The sequence below is a fragment of the Cariama cristata genome, unplaced genomic scaffold (assembly GCF_000690535.1).
Source record: "Cariama cristata isolate BGI_N322 unplaced genomic scaffold, ASM69053v1 scaffold29345, whole genome shotgun sequence".
Classification (NCBI taxonomy): domain Eukaryota; kingdom Metazoa; phylum Chordata; class Aves; order Cariamiformes; family Cariamidae; genus Cariama; species Cariama cristata.
The window spans coordinates 8090-20858 of NW_009616267.1; the positions used below are offsets into that span (position 1 = coordinate 8090).

Here is a 12769-nt window from a genome sequence, read left to right on the forward strand (position 1 = left end):
CTTTGAAACTTGTGTAGCAAAAATTACAGTAAATTCCTTTTATTTTTTAATTTTATTTTACACATGCTTTTGCATTGTTTCAATATCCAGTCTTTCCTTTTGTTTTTGTAAAACACACAGAGTTGAACTTACGATAGTACAGACAACTACTACACACAAAACTGCTATTGCCACTATTACTGTACTTTTAGCACCATCATCGTTGCTGTCATACTCTAAAGGCGTGGATGCTTTTGGAGGAATGAACCATGTGGCTTGTGCTATATTAGACACCTCTGAAATCAAGTTGGTATCATCAATAGCACGTATAGCAAAGTAGATTGTGGTGTCATTTTCTATTGTGAAATTTTCTGGTTTAATTTTAAATGATTCTTCTCTACAAGCCTCCTTAGGTATGAGATTAGAGGAACTCACAGAAGTAGCACTATCAAAGTTATTTCTTAGTTCCTGAAGATTTTCACTGCTTTTTATGATGTAGTGATCAGCTAGGGAAAAAAAGAATGCATGTTAACAACAAATTAATATAGATGTTTTAATATCCCTGCTTGTGGTGGCAGTATAGGACTTCTAGAGCCATTTTGTAAAAAAATGTGCTGATGATTGCTGTTTTACTACTGACTATTGCTCAGCATGGAGGGTTGGCAAGTTTGCTTTTAAACCTTACTTTACAGTGTCAAAGGTCTATTGCTGCTGAGTCTGGGACCTCCTTCTTTTCAGTTAAAAATTGAAATTGAATCTGCCTTAAAAATACTATTTCACCAACACCCTTAGCTTTATGCAGACCTGTGCAAAATGTAGCTGATTGAGAAACTGTGCAGTCCAAATACAAACATAAGGTGAAATGGCAATTAAAATATGTGTAGATAGCAGGAGCAGGCCTTGCATCTGATCTGTGTTCTCTCTCTCAGCATGAGGTTTTGATAGCAAAAACTGTGAAAGACACAAAATGATTCTCCCATTTCTAATCAAAGAACTGATAGTTACATTGCTATAAATGTTTGATTAATTTTGTGGGGTTCTGCTGTTTCTATTTCAAGTATGTAACTTTTCAAGACTTTCTCTTCTTCCGCCTCTCTTCTTCTTATGCGTATCTTTTCTTCTTTACATAGTAAAGAGATGTGCATGATATGCCCAGCTCCAAACCAGTGCAGGACCTGCTATCTTAAACTATAATGCAATAGCTGATCACTTTAGCTATTAAAGTTTTTGGACGCAGAGTTGCTAAATAACAATATAACTAGTTGAGAATTTTTTTTTTTATATGAGTTTTTTTTTTGTTGTGTGGCTGGTTATTAAGAATTTTAGATAAATGTAAGATTTTAATCTGAAACTGTAGATTGTATATTTTAACATACAATCTCTGGGTTATGCAAGGAAATGCTTTTCATTCCACATGAAATACATTTCATCTGGAATTAGATTTCATTTTTTCTGTACAACAACTTTAAAATTAGTATTTTGGATAGAACATTACTGCACCTCTGTAGTCCATTTACATCACTGTAAATAGACTAAAGCTTTGTATTGATTTTGGGTTTTTTATTTATGCACAGACATGGACTAAGGCTTGTTGCTAAAGTCTCTAGTGCTTGTACTATAATTTGATTTATTTGATTTGTTTATAATATTCTTTGGGTTACTTGGTTTGGGTTTTTTATAACATGAAAAATTAAGGAGAACTAAAATAGGTATCATGCAACAGGGTAACTTTCTGTTTGGTTACGTTTTCAGGTGGGAAAGATGTTGCCCTCATCCCTGAGTGGTGGTCATCAGGGTATGTCCTTTCAGATAAACATATCAACTTAATCTCACAAAAATGTAGTCTCTGACTCACCTTTTCCATTGTCGAAGTCACCTCCTGCAGCTGTCCAAGACAAGACTATTGTTTTGTTTTCTATATGAGCATGAAGGTCTGTAACTTTACAGGGTAGATAAATAGGAGCAGAATCTCCTCCTGTATTGACTACAAGAGAACTTGTTGAAATTCTGCTGAAACTTCCCAGCTTGACTTGCATTTCTTCATCAGTCAATTTAGGTCTTGGTGCATTCATATAAATTTTACCTGTTTAAAACATTTTTCAACTTTCATAGTGACAGAACTCTGAATTGTATTTTATTTTAATTTTTATTAACTCTTCTGATCCTGTAAGTTTTCTTTAGCTTATTCAAATTTAGTGGAAAGTTAGTGAAGTAAAGACAGAAAATAAGGTGATCTCAGGATTCTCAGCATAAAATTTAGGAAACCCAAAGAGCAGACTAAGTCTGAAATTTGTAAAAATTGGAAATGATGCAACCAGTAAAGCAGCTTGCAGATGTTGGTGAACCATGGCTGCAATAAGGTAGTTCTATCCATCTCTTCACCCATATTGCAGGCCTTAAGAGAGTTACTGTTATATAGGCCATAATTTGCGAGTTTTTTAGACTATTTTTATGCTGATTTTTCTAAATTTCACAAAGTATAAGTAACTGTGAGAATATTAAATTGCAATAACCAGTATTTTTTTTACTCCTTAAGATCAAAAAGTACTAAAAAACCAAGAAATATCAAAAGCTAAGTTTTCTAGCAGCATTAGTTTGTATACAAATGTTGCATGCTGAATTTATTTACCCCAAATCCCCATTTTAAAATCTCAAGAAGACTTAGAGATTTGAAATTCCTGTTGCGAGATGCTGAAATACAGACTCTGAGAAATATTTATCCTTCTCATGGCTGTAAGAGAAAATAATTTTGAGATTAAAGACAAGATTTTATGTTGTTCCCATACATAGGAAACAGTAGTTGGAGCTGGTTTGTTTTGTTTGGGCTTTTTTGTAGTGAAAATAATAGATGGAACATCTTTTAAGATCAAATGCAATTTTTGTGAATCTAAATGATCCTATTTACTAAATCTTTATACCTCCCTACATACAAATCATGCAAAGAATTGTCTGTTTCATAAACCCTCTTTACAATTTTCTCTGTAGCCTGGTATATACAAGGCTTGATTTTGCTTGAGGCTGAGTCTGGTGGTTGTATTTCTCCCACAGGCGTTCACTTTTAGACTGTATCTTCCAGTGCCTTGTAAAGAAGTAAAGTACCTTGAGTAGATTCCATCATTCTTCATCATGTCAGCACCTTGGTATAGAATTGAGAATTAGTATCTCAAACAAGATACCTGCTGGTAAACAAGGTTATTTTTGCTATTCATACTTAAACATAAAACCTGAACATTACTATGCAGAAAACCTGGCAGTGTTTTTGTAATGTGGACATCTTTAAAAATAGGAGTGGTGCCACTATGACAACCTGCCTTTCATATGTATTTTGTTAAAAAGAACCATTTTGCATTAACACCTTTAATTCAGTAAATCTCGTTACTATGTAGGACCACCAAGTTAATACTTATTGGTCATCTACTACATAAAGCGACTGTAAATTAGAAAAATGTCAGAATTTAATCTTTGGCCAGGAATTCATCAAGACAGAGTTCCTTCTCTTTAAGTGAACTTGTGCAGTTGTACCTGACTGGCTGCAGCAGATGATCTGCTGATGGCATCCAAGCTAACTATTTTAAAGCCTGGCAGCAATGTAAAAATAACCTAATGGGTTCAGAAAATATAAGATGTTTAAAAACACAAGATAACACATTGAAATCTTACGTTTTTAAGTACGACAACGTGAAAGCAAAGACAGAATGAGGAGGCACTGCTGGCTACTACTGAACTTACAAAGTTACAGGTCTACAGCAGTGGTGAAAGAAAAGGAAGAGGAGAGATGAAAAGAAATTGAGGGGTGCTGAATGCAAGGAATGTCTTGCTATTGCTCTAAGAAAGAGTATTCTTGAAAAGAAGAATAATGCACTTATTTAACATACCAAAGAGATAAAGCTAATGTTTGGTGAGCTAATGTTAAAACTGTAGTACAACTTCATAGAATATGAGATGGACTAACAAAACAGCTTGTTTTCTTTTTACCTTGCCTCTTGAGGGCAGATGATTACATGAAGTACACTTACAGAAAGTAGATATGAGCAACATACCCTCTGCCATGCACAGTTCTGCTTTCACCCTCAATAACATCACAGGAAAGAAAGGGGAACAATTTTTCAGGTGAAGGCCCATGACTTTGATTTCCTCACCCAGAAAAAGCTTTGTAGCTTGCTTCCATCCTAAGCAGTAAGGTTCTCTGTCTCCTTTTTTATTTTTCCCTTGATTTAGGGCATAGCCATGACTCAGTCCTTAGTGATAAATCTGAGGGGAGCACGCAGACTTGGATTCCAAAATGCATAAATGCAAAGGTTTTTACTATGTATATGGAACCTTACCTGCGCCATTATCAAGAAGTTCAAGGGTTACTGCTGCAGCACCATCCTTCTCTATGGTGGCTATCACAGTTGCACCAAGAACAGGCAAAAACCCTTGGCTAACCTCTGCATAAACAACTGGACTAAATGCCGTATTTGCCCTGTTCATATGAGCTGCAATGCTCACAGGAGGAACATCAGGACATGCTGGTTGAGAGGCAGGTGTTACTGATATAGCTTGAGTTGCTCTATGAACATTTTTAATACAAAACTGCCAATCACCCGCCTGCAAATAAAATAAAAAAATATAAAAAACTAGTGAAAAAGCTTCATGTTCTAACAGAGACATTTTTTCCTTTATATAATAAAAAAATAATTAAAGAAAAGCTGTACGCTAGTCTATAGGAAATGTTAATTCAGTAAATAAAAGAAAATGTTCAGTCTTTTCCTCTGCAGTGCCACTTATACTGAGTCTAGCTGTGTTTGGGTTTGAATGATCAATTGTAAAGTCTGAGCTACCATATTCTTTTCCTTTGGTGTCCCTCAGGAAAAAAAATGTCTGAGAGAGACTCCATACAATGCTGAAGAAAGTGTTCTTTCCCGCAGTTTTGTCAATAGGCACAGTAGTATTCATCCATCCAGAATGCTGAACAACAAGCTCTTCGCTTTCAAGCTGTCATTAGAGAAATAAAATTTGTCTTATTGATATTTAGTAAAGAAGCATTTAACGTATTTTCAGAGTGATTCTTCATCCATTGCACAATATTGTATCCATCCATTGCTGACTTAAAATGCATTAGTCTTGGAGGAAATTGAAAAATATTTATGCCTTTTGGAAACTAGCGTGAAAAAAGATCTCTGCATACTTATTTGTAACTCAAAACTGTATTGAGAAGATGGCATGTTTTCTAGTTCTGCAGTCTCCACCTACAGGAAAATTAAGAGCCATTTGACACAACTGTGCAATGAAAAAGACTAATAAAATCCCAGATTCACTTTATGAAATGGCTGCTTGTGTAGTAACATTGATTTTAAATGCAAAATTATGGTAAACAGAATAAGTTCCAGTAACTGTAAGTCCTTCATTTTTGTATCTAAACTATTTATCTACTTATCTAAAGCATTGTGCCAGTAAGCTGTATTTCCGCTGCAGTTTGTCTCAAAATCCTGGACGAGAGAAAGAAAATGTCTCCACCTATGACACTAAGGCTTATGAGTAATGAGAGAGACAGAAATAACAACAGAACAGAGGAGGATATATAGAAGAGAGAAGTAAACTATTTCCTTTATTCAAATTAAAATAATTTTGTGTAATTTCCTCACTCCTATTTTATAGACAATAAAGTCTGCAGTTAGAAAATAGCCTGTCATAAACTTAATTTTTTTACCTGCTTAGGTGGGACAGAAGAGTCAATTAAAGGCAATATAACAACTCAAAAAATCCCAGACCAGCTTTTCAAATCTACATTGACTGTTGCTTATAATCTACCTATCTTTGCAAGTTGTCTGTTTTGGATAAATCATAGGACTGGATCTATGTTAAAATGTTAATGAAGTGAGGAATGAGCTGCTAAATTCTATTTAACAATTGACCTAGATGAAAAGTCTAAAAATTTATACATTAAAATGATACATATGGCTTAGGAGAGAAGCTGTATTTTTAATTGTATCTTTGTTACTTAACTTAGACTGTTAAAATGCTCTAAAAGATAATGTTTCATATAAGAGTGAAGTTAACATCTTGGGGGATTTCTGCTTGCTTTTCTTCCCTAAAAGTCTCTTGGACTTTGACAATTATAAGGAATAATTTTCTTGATTTTTGTGACATGAAGAATTATATAAATTATGTAAATTATATATTTATTTCATTACAGTGAAATGTGGGAGATCACTAAAAATGTATTCGCTCCTACTTTCAAATTGAGCCACTGACAATTATGATCATTAATACCTAAATTCATTCAGTTACTGATCAACTAAAAGCATAGGAGGAAAAAGAAGTGTTGAAATTCAGACCTGAATAGATTGTTCAGAAATATCTCCACTTCCTGATGTAATTGCACTGAATGTCTCAATTAATTTACAGGGGACATCTTTATCTACAGCATAAAGCTTTAAACCTCCTGAAAGACAAGACTGAAAGAATTAGAAATACTATTTTTTACTCTAAAATTGCTAAATTTTATGTGAGTTCTGGTACTGAATGTTCCGCTGAGGTAGCGAATTTGTTATGAAATCAAAAAAGAAATGTATCTTTTTATTAATGTGTTAATGTATGTTTCATAGTAAATTCTGTCTTGTGTGATCAACTCGTTTTATCTCTCATCGGCAAAGTTTGCAAAAAAATCATTCCCTGCAGCATATCGTCAAGTACAGCATTTTTAAACTTCTCCTAGTACTTCTGGAGTCACATATTATCCCTTCAGTGAAATTCTGCTCTGAAAATACCTCTGTAGAAAAGACACAGTGGCATTCCATGGTTTTTGACTCTTAAAATCCAGATCATCTTTTTTTCCAAATGTGAAGTTTAGATCTCCTTTCATGCATACTGAGTTCAAGCAGCTCTAGTCCATTGGAGGTTCTTGTACTCAGTGCAGGTCTGCTAATGAATTCATTGTGAATATGCCTTCATACTGCTCTGCTGAAGCATCTGCAATTCCTGCCTTTGTTGCAAGTCTCTCAAACGAGGATCACACATGCCAGACATAAGCTGATTTAATAAAATGTACTATGATTGGTAGACATTTGTATTATAAAAATAATATAATTTAGTACAATTGCAGATCTTTGCTGAAGATCAGTGTCAAGAACAGCTCTGGACTAGAATGGCATGTCTGGAAATAGATCTGTTGATGGAGCACTATGGGAGAATTCCACAATTATTATATGTATGCCGTAACTAAAGAGTTGGAGCATATACTGCTTTATGCTTCTTCATCTGTATTTTGGTTTAAGTGACTGTCAAATATTTAAGAATATTTCTCAACATGTTTGAGCTTTTTGAATTACCTTCTTTAGATGGATAGTCTTATTTTTAGGCATGAATTCCTGTGAGAAATGAAACACTGCACTTGCACTAATTTCAGTAAGAGAGTAATTATCATTGGCTCACCACTGAACTGTGGAAGAGGTAAGTTATGGATAAGAAAATGCAGTATGTCATCAAAAGAATAAAAGGTTGATTTTTAAAAGCTGTTGGAGTATGCATAGAGGTTTGAAGTCTATTAATAAATCATGAGATAGCTGCCTTATTTACCCAGATAATTTTATCATCTTTCTACAGATGATCACATTGCTTAGAGCTTTATAAAAGTATTAGGATATTTTGCAAATAAGCACATATTCAGGGACATTTAGTAAACCTTGCATCCATAAGCAAGCTTAGTATCTCATGCCACAAGAAGTTGTGAAAGAAGAAACCTATGCACGGTTTTACGGGAAAAAAAAGAAAAGGAAAATTGACCTCAGCCTTGTTAAAATGACATAACATTATGCCAGCTCACATTCTTGATTCCAAAGAGCAATATTGTATTGAGGGAAGAACATCTAATTTATTGACATATTGTGACCTACATATCTACTTTAAATTTTAAAATCATTCATAACAAAAATACAATGTGAAAGTACATCTATGATACATTTTCTGCTTGGAAGAAATACACTGGCATTGTCATTCTAGGTCTGGAAGAAAGGAAGGGAAGTATATAAAACTGAGATTTTAGATGAAAAAAACCCAAGCCTGGCCTACAACTCTCAGTATTTTTAAGTGATATCATGTAGAGATTCCTAAATAAAATTACCAAGGAGAATGAGTAACCTTTTTTTCCTAAAATAATAAAGTTAATTAAAGAATTGACTGATTTTTAATTATTTTGTAACTTTTTCTGTTTCTTACAATTTTTGCTAAAAATTGCTTATAAAATGCATATTCTTACCATTGTCATGCTCCCAGAAACATCCAGTACTAAAGCTACTGCTCTGTCTTGGGTCTGCAGTAGCCTGAAGGTAGTCTCAGAGGGAGGTGCAGAAGCATTTACAACAGCCGAGTTGCGAAAGTCATCAGATTCCATAATTACCTCCCATGTGCTTTTGTGGTTGCATAACTTATTCTGCATATTTGGAGCCTCACTATTGTGAGTGGTTTTATCACAAAATTCAACCGCCTAACAAGTCAGATTGAAGCTGATAATAATTCTGAACCCAACAGTATAAGGATAAGAAAATATCTTAGAAAACAGGAAGTTTGTGGTGGAGGACAGCAGAAACGGAGGTGGTGTTCTCCAGTGAATGTCCTCTGTGCCGTGGTGCCTGGCCAGCTAGGATCTTAGAAGAGGCAAGCAAAGAAAGTGCTCCGAAAGAACTTATCTCAGATTTTACATAAGCACAAGCATGTTGTGACATGCAGAAACAAAGCTTTTAGTCTGTTGAGTACTGAGATCCTTGGAGTGACTGATTCATGGAGCTCCTACTAGATTTAAGCCTGCTAACATAGATACTATAGCTGAGCAGCTTGGAGGTCAGTACAAGTTAGCTGCCTGAATATTAACTTCTTAGGTTAAGCTGATGGTCTTGGACCAGTTCCTGTAAATTTTCTTGAGTAGAATAAGGAAACATGCAAAAGATACAAAGTAAAAACTTTGAGAGAAGCAGGAAATAATCTTTTAGATGTTTCAGGATGTCCACTGCATACTGCTGAGGGAAGACCGTGACTCATTGCTGTGGATTAACCCTGGTGGGTAGATAAGCACCACACTTCCTCCCCCACCCCCACTAGGATGGGGGAAGAGGAAAGGAGGAATAAAAGCAAAAAAACTTTAAGGTCAAGATAAAACAAAACAAAGCAAAAAATGCTTAAAAAGTGAAGGATAAGTGAAAGAAGAGAGAAGGAACAAAATAAAAAGTGATACAAAGGCAATCACCCACCACCTCCCATGTGTAGACTGATGCCCAGCCATTTCCCAAGCATAAAATGGCTAACCATCCTAAAACCCCCTCTTCTCCCTTTTATAGCTGAGTGTGACGTTAGAAGGTATAGAGTATCTCTTAGGTTAGTTCGGGTCATCTGCCTGGTTTTGTCCCCTTCCAGCCTATTCACTAGCGGGGGCAGAGTGAGAAACAGAGAAGGCCTTGATGCTCTTCAGCTAAAGCTAGAACATTAGTGTGTTATTGGTACTGTTTTGGTCAAAAATCTAAAACACAGCACCATATGATCTGTTATGAAGAAAATTAACTGTATCCTAGCCAAGCCCAGTACATGCATAAAGTTCTTGGAAAGAGCTTGCCCAAAGAAATAAGGTCAATAGTTGGAGGAATTATGATCCTGTACCACAGAGATCTAGCCTGCAAGGAGACCGTCCATCCTGCTAACCCCTCTCCTAGCACCCTCTCCCAGACACTGAAACAGTACAGAGCTGGCATAAGGAGGCCTGCCTGGTTGTCCTGGCTACTTTCAAGACAGGTGGGCTGCCACTTCTGTGTTAAGGATAGATAGACAGGCCAGATTGTTCTGCAATACAGTGTAATAGAGCTAACTAGGTAACAAAGTTCAGGTGCCAGTTTACACAAGGGGTGATCAAAAGCTACAGTTATCTTATGGACAAGGCATTTGGCAAGAATGCTTCGCTTTCATGCCTTTTGACCTCATTCTTCAAACACAGAGCAAGGAGGACACTGAGACTGCAATATATCTTACCCTTATTGACAGGAAACTGATGTCAAATGATTTCTAGTAGCTTCTTTGTCTTCCCTTTTGAACAGATTTCAATAGAACTGATAGCATCATCCGTATACTTTGAAATAGAAATTAATTAAAGAAACACCTGACTGATCATTCTGCCCAGCAGAAACAACTGACCAGACTCCAAATTTTACTAAACTCTCAGTCCAGAAAGGTATAGTAATACTTACAGAAGGTATGTATTGCAAATACATAACAGAACATGAGATATTTTGTGGTATATCTGGAATAAATATACATCCGTTTTCAGACAGCTGACCATCATATCTACAGCTTCTTGGCTCACACGTGTCTCTGCTGCAGTCTGGGAAAACAGGTATACCAGTCACACCAGCTGGACAGCTAAGGGAAGAGAAGATAGGCAGGCCTGGTTAAGAACCCATATATAGTCTGTAACTCGTTATTTATTTGAATTTTGGCTACCCAAAGCCAAATTTCTATTGACACAGCACTGTACTAGACACTGCACAAATACATAGGTAGGCTATCTCTGTGCCTGGCAGTGTCCTCAAACGAATCTAGAAATAGTTAAAATCATAAACCACTTGTGGTTTTTTGTGATCTTCCTTGTGATAATTATAGGCTGTGCAGGAAAGACATCCTGCTAGTAGTTGCAATACAAAAGACTGTATTGGTATGTCTGAGCTAGGAAAAAAGGTAAGCTTGAACTAATTCTCTACATCTATTCAGTTATTGTCTCCCTTTGTAGAAACTGGTTAAAATCACAGTGGTTTCAGTAGGCAATTTCAGTGTTGTTGATAACTGCTCTTTAATAGAATTATGTTAAATAAGTACAAAACAAATGGTGGCTGAAGTCTGCAGTTGCATATAGAGCAAAAGATTATCCAGCCCGATCTCCTGAACCTCTTACAAAACAGCACCAAAGGCAGCTGTGGTTTTATGGGCTACAGAGCAGGCAATAGATGTTGCTGACTAAGCATCTTTTAATCACACAAACAGGTGGTGGACGCTACAAAGTACAAACTCAGCACAGACAATGAGAGTATGGAAAACGTTAGTGAAATGTTTAAACCTGTGTAATGTAAAAGCAGAAATATATATATAAAAAACAACAAACCTTGTTGCTTCAACACTTGCTGCTTCAGAATTTCTAGATACATAAAAGGGCATATCAGTACTATACTTGTCGAAAACCCCCCACCGAAAGTGAGCCCATTTGTTGACAAAGACTCTACCTGTTGGAAAAGAATAGCACATGCACATTCTAAATACAACTGTTTAAAAGCTACTCAGTGTTTTATATACTTTAACAATTTCAAATATTTCTTATCCAAGGTAATACAGGAAGACTATGAAATATTTAAGCAATTGGGATAATAATTTTTCCTTGAGGTAAAACTAGGAATGCACTAGTTTAGCAACCTAGGACTAGGACAACTAACAACTAACAACCTTAGGACTAGGTTGCTAACCAGGACTAGAATTTTTTCTTCATATTTGACTCGGAAATGCAGGCACTGTTCTAGAGGCTTTCTTCCAAGTTGACAAAAATGTCCTAAGAAAATTTAGGTTTTTTGAGGTTTCTGTCCCACAAAGCAACAAACGTTACATTGTTTTGACACAGTGTAGTACAAAACCAGATACACAAACACTGAATAGTTTATTTGGTAAGTGGTTATAAAAGGAAGGCAACTGCTAATGGCAGTAGTTAAGTGCAGAGTAATAATCATTTAAGGTTTTCAAAGCGCTGAACGACTTCTGGATCCAGTGTCTGAATATTTAAATTCAGACATTTCACAGGTATTTACTACTTCTGAAAAATACGTTTCTCAAAGTTTTTTTCATTTTAGCAAGCAAATTAAAGTACCCAAATTCATTCATTAAGTAGAAAAATCTTGGCCATTTTGTACGAACAATAAAACAAGCAGTAGTAATACTACTAAATAGTAGTATTACCTTTTTCTCCATCAACATTAAACAAATTGTCATTTAACAGGAAGTTAGGTGTGAAATGGATGTACTGTCCTTTCTCCTTACATCCTCCATACTGTAAGGTATAAGGATCATCTACATGTTTCATATAAGGGTCTGCTATGATGACATCTGCCTGAAAAAGTAAGACCAAAGTTATACATGACATGGGTGTAGAGAAGAGTTAGGTGATTCTTGTTGAATAAATTCAGTCCTGCAATTTTTTTTGTCCTCCAAACACTATCAACACTTTTGAGTAAGAACCTCCAGGATTAGTCCTAGATTTTGCTGTGATTCGTAATGTAGCCTTATCAGTCTAGCTTTTCCTTGTTGTTCTAATCATAAAGAGTTCTCTAAATCATACCTTATCATATGATTCTGTTTTTAATCTTGAATAGTTGCTATTTTTCTTCCATATTTTAGGAATTATGATTTTTACAGACTTGAAGAGAAATCAATGTTTTGTCATTTCAAAGAAGTAATTAGAAGCATTTTTAATCATGTTCTAGGGAATGAAAGAAAATAAAATATTAATATCAATGTTAATATTAAAAATTTGACTGTATGTGCAATGAATAATTTAGCTTTATTGAGAAACAGCAGTACAATAAAGTAGGACTAAGAACATAACACAAAACTAAGAAAGTATTACAATCTTCGCTAAGAAAAGAATAAACAAAGAAGCCAAGCACTAAGCTGTAATTCTTGGAATTTCTCACCAGTTCTATAATCCTGCTCTTAATCAGAGATTGTGATAAAATTCACACTCTAGCCTTTATATGAGATGAAAACTACTAAATTCTAGGATTTTAGCCTT

At 35.3% G+C, this 12769-nt stretch overlaps 1 protein-coding gene across 1 annotated transcript; it reads right to left on the reverse strand.

Annotated features, from left to right (window-relative positions):
* Positions 1-57: 57 nt before the first annotated feature.
* CLCA4 (chloride channel accessory 4) lies at positions 58-12457 on the reverse strand (the record flags this gene model as incomplete). The annotated part of the gene is given in 11 exon segments (XM_009700117.1): positions 58-485; positions 1835-2062; positions 2951-3115; positions 4305-4571; positions 4734-4956; positions 6300-6419; positions 8219-8446; positions 10191-10362; positions 11099-11216; positions 11938-12088; positions 12317-12457. Coding segments are annotated over 11 exon segments (2241 nt in total), but the record flags the coding sequence as incomplete, so codon positions are not given.
* Between the last annotated feature and the right edge of the window lie 312 nt (positions 12458-12769).